Source organism: Piliocolobus tephrosceles, unplaced genomic scaffold (genome assembly GCF_002776525.5).
Source record: "Piliocolobus tephrosceles isolate RC106 unplaced genomic scaffold, ASM277652v3 unscaffolded_18820, whole genome shotgun sequence".
NCBI classification, from domain to species: Eukaryota; Metazoa; Chordata; class Mammalia; order Primates; family Cercopithecidae; genus Piliocolobus; species Piliocolobus tephrosceles.
Genome location: NW_022300777.1, coordinates 3459 through 6999, shown reverse-complemented (window position 1 = coordinate 6999; position 3541 = coordinate 3459). Strand labels below are relative to the sequence as shown.

The window sequence follows — 3541 nt, the reverse complement described above, 5'->3', positions numbered from 1 at the left end:
CTTGCACTGTCACCCAGGCTGGAGTGCAATGGCACCATCACGGCTCACTGCAGCCTGCACCTCCCAGGCTCAGGCAATCCTCCCAACTCAGCCTCCCAAGTAGCTGGGACTACAGGTTCACACCACCATGCCTGGCTAATTTTTAAATTTTTATGTAGAGATGGGGGTCTCACTATGTTGCCCATGCTGGTCTAGAACTTCTGGGCCCAAGCGATCCTCCTGCCTTGGGCTCCCAAAGTGCTGGGATTACAGGCGGGAGCCACGGTGCCCAGCCTGATTTATTTTCTTCTGTGGAAAGGAAGGAAAAACCCATCCCTCATGCCAGACTGCAGGCATCGCTGTTGTCCAGGGCCAGCAAGGACATGTGTGTGTGTTGGGGTAGGCACGGGGGGAAGGACAGGGAGAGGGAGAGAGGGCAGGTGGCTCCCCCAAGCCTGCCCTCCTGGAGCTTCTAGATCCCTCCGTGGCCCTGTCAAGGCCGCCCGGCCTTCGTGCTAGGGAGAGACCCCTCGCCGGCTGCTCACTCGATTTTTGGTGGTCCCTTCCCACGGGCCTGCCTGGTTCGCGTCCACGGCCTCAGCGGCCACAGGTGAGAGGCTGTGGGTCTTGGGCCCAGTGGTCCAGAGTGGCCCATGCCAGAATGCCCGGTTCAAATCCCATCTCCATGGAGTGCACTCTGAAGAAATGACGTCAGGCCATGGCAAGCCACCCGCCTCTGCGCCCCATTTCTCTCCATGCAGTTTGGAAAGAATGACACAGCTGCTCAGGGAAGCTCCCATACACCGAGTCTGCTGGGCCTTTGAGCTCCAGGGTGAACACCTGGCCCCATACCCCAGCTGCCCCCAGGGCTCCAGTCACCTGAGCCAAGCTTCTCACCCCCAGGCCTCCCCAGCCCCGTCGCCATTTCCTCCTCCCTCACAGGCCCCTCAATCTTACCATCCTCCCAATTCTGCCAGCACCTCCATGGACGGCTGCGACACAGGGGGAACAGGGCCCCAGCAGAAAAGCCCCAGGGTCGCCTGGATTCTCCTGCCTTCGCCTCCTGCCCTGGGTCCAACACACAGTCTTCAGAATGCTGCCTCCCCAGAGCGCCTCTGGAATGCACCCGCCTCTCCCCATGCCCACGACCACCACTGGACCAGGCCGCCCCACATTCTCTGCCCCAGCACCACCAACTTGCAGTCGTCCATGGCGAGGCAAGTCCAAGTTCTCAAGCCTGGCTACAGAGACCCCGCCTGGTTTGCTGGCCTCCGCCACACCCTGGAAGCCAGCCCTCTACCAACCTTGCGTTCCCTGAGCACTGGTTTTGTCTCAACGCCCCGTGGGCATGTCACGTGCAGGCCTGGCCTGGGGTAGGCCTCAGCTCCATCTCCTGCCAATGCCGGCCAAGCTTCACGGTTCAAGGCCATGTAGCCTGATGGTGAAGTGAAGGGGCCCCGTTGTTGACTCAGTCTTGCCACATACTGCGTGACTTTATTCAAGTTTCCTAACCTCCTGTGCCTCAGTTTCCTGACCTGTGTTTGTTTCTGAATGGTGCCAGTGCCAAGCCCAAGCCTGGCATCCAGCAGGTGCTTCGTGCCAGGTTATGGAATGCCTGCCCGATAGGAGGGCGCTGCCTTCTCTCACCTGCTCCAGCCAAGTGCCCGCAGTCAGTCCTCCATCATGCCCGCTGTGGCCAGCAGAGGGCAGCAGCGCCCTGCCCTGTGCCATTGGGCAAAGGGGCGGGCAGAGAGAGGTTGGGCTGCCTGGCCAGGCTTGTTGGGATGAGTCGGGCTGGGCACGATTGCATTGTGGGGAGGGAGGCCGGGGCTCCGTAAGACGTGCTCCTGGCACTGCCAGCTACTACTTGGCCCTCGCTGGTGGCCCGCCAGGTAGGCAAGAGCTGGGGCAGGCTTGGGCTTGGGGTGCATGGGCTACCAGGCTTCAGGCCAAGGCAACAGGGTGTGCTTAGGCCAGGGGGAAGCAAGGGTCTCAGGGTCAACTGGCTGGGGTCAGGCAAGAGCTCTCTGGCGCCGGCCCAGCCTGACGACGGCACTAGGTGCCTGAGAGCACGACGTCCCCCAAGGGGTAGCCCTGGGGTTAGGAGGTGGGCAACCGTGTTTCTTCCCCGAAATGGGAAAGCCAGCACCAGCCCCGGGCAGAGTACAGGGTAGAGAGGCTGCCCGCCTGGCTCCCCACCCCCACAGCCACCCAACTGGCCCGGCCAGGTGGCAGCAACCCGCTGCCCCCTTGCCCTGGAGCCTACTGCTGCCGTGCTGTGAGGGAGAAAGAGACCCCATCCCCAGTGCACCTGCCCCTGTGCCACTGGCCAGGGTGGCCTGTGAGGGTGACAGGGGGGCTAGCTGCTAGGTGCCCCTCCCTTCCCCACCCCCTGCACAGATGGCGTCTAGGCCAGCAGGATGGTGCTTCAGGGGGTGGGGTGAACAGCCCTGGCCTGTGGACCCTCTGCCTCAGCCCATCTCAATCAACCTCCTCCCCGTGGTCCTGCTTGCTGCCACCATGCTGTACCTGGCACCACTTCACCAGTCCCCAGGGGCAGGGCTGGGCCGGGGGTGTGGAGGAAGATCTTTTGGACAAAGGCAGGCATTGAGGGCCGGGACTGGCACTTCACTCAGGCCCCAAGGCTATCAGCCTTGGCTCTGAAGCCCACCCCGTGCCCTTCATAGGGACCCAGGGGAATCAGGGAGGGGCACGCTTAGTGACACAGGGGTTGCAGGGCCAGAAGGGGAGGGCTGGCTGGAGGAAACCCTGGCCCTTTGTCCCCAGATCCCGGGGGTGGCTCCCTGAGGGTGGGAAGTGGCAAGGAGCCCCCTGTCCAGAACAGCCCAGTGGGGGTGGCAGCACCAGCGAGCGGGGCCCCGGCCTGGCCTCTGGACAGAGGGAACATTGTTGTGGTGGAGGCAGGGCTGCCTTGGCCTGGCCACTATTGACAAAGCTGCCAGCTGTGAGGGAGCCTGGTCGCCAGGCCCTGGGCGCCACCCCCACCACCGCCCCTCCTTCCCCAGGCCAGCTCGAATGGGGCTGAGCCTCAACTGTCTCCCTCCCACTCAGGACAATGCCCCCCCACAGCCATCTCATGCCCATCGCCACTGCCCTGGGGCAGCTGAACTGAGCGGATGTGCCACGCCACCCAGGAGAGCCCTCTGCTGCACCACTTCATGGTAAGTGCCCAGGCCTGGTGTCCCCAAAAATGTTCCTGGGAGGGGCAGGGTAGGGCAGGATGGCTCTGGCCAGGGCCCAGTACATACAGGCTGCAGTCTCCCTCATGGCAGACACTGCCACACATAGCCCGGGGTCTGCAGGAAATGTCCGTGCTCTTCCTGCCTGTGTTCCTGAGATAAGGGGCCTCTGGGCCTTCCTCCAGGCACTACTCTGCCCTGAGTCCCAGCGGCCCCACTCTTGGTCGGCATGTGACCACACACCCAGGGCAGCATCTCTCTGTGGGGGCAGCAGGGGCCACAGCAGGGTCTGCTCTCACCTCTCACCCTCAGCGGCTCAGCCCCGGGGTCCCACCAGGCACACCCAGGAGCCACCTCCAGTC

The 3541-nt window shown here is 63.3% G+C and overlaps 1 protein-coding gene across 1 annotated transcript in view; it reads left to right on the top strand.

The window, feature by feature from the left end:
• Positions 1–1744: 1744 nt before the first annotated feature.
• LOC111533487 (plexin-B3-like) overlaps positions 1745–3541 on the top strand; it is a 5092-nt gene continuing 3295 nt past the window's right edge. Inside the window, exons 1-2 of the mRNA XM_026450377.1 lie at positions 1745–1871; positions 3052–3161. Coding sequence (XP_026306162.1) covers positions 3117–3161 — 45 coding nt within the window. The 5' untranslated portion in view covers positions 1745–1871; positions 3052–3116. The remainder of the gene's footprint in view (positions 1872–3051; positions 3162–3541) is intronic.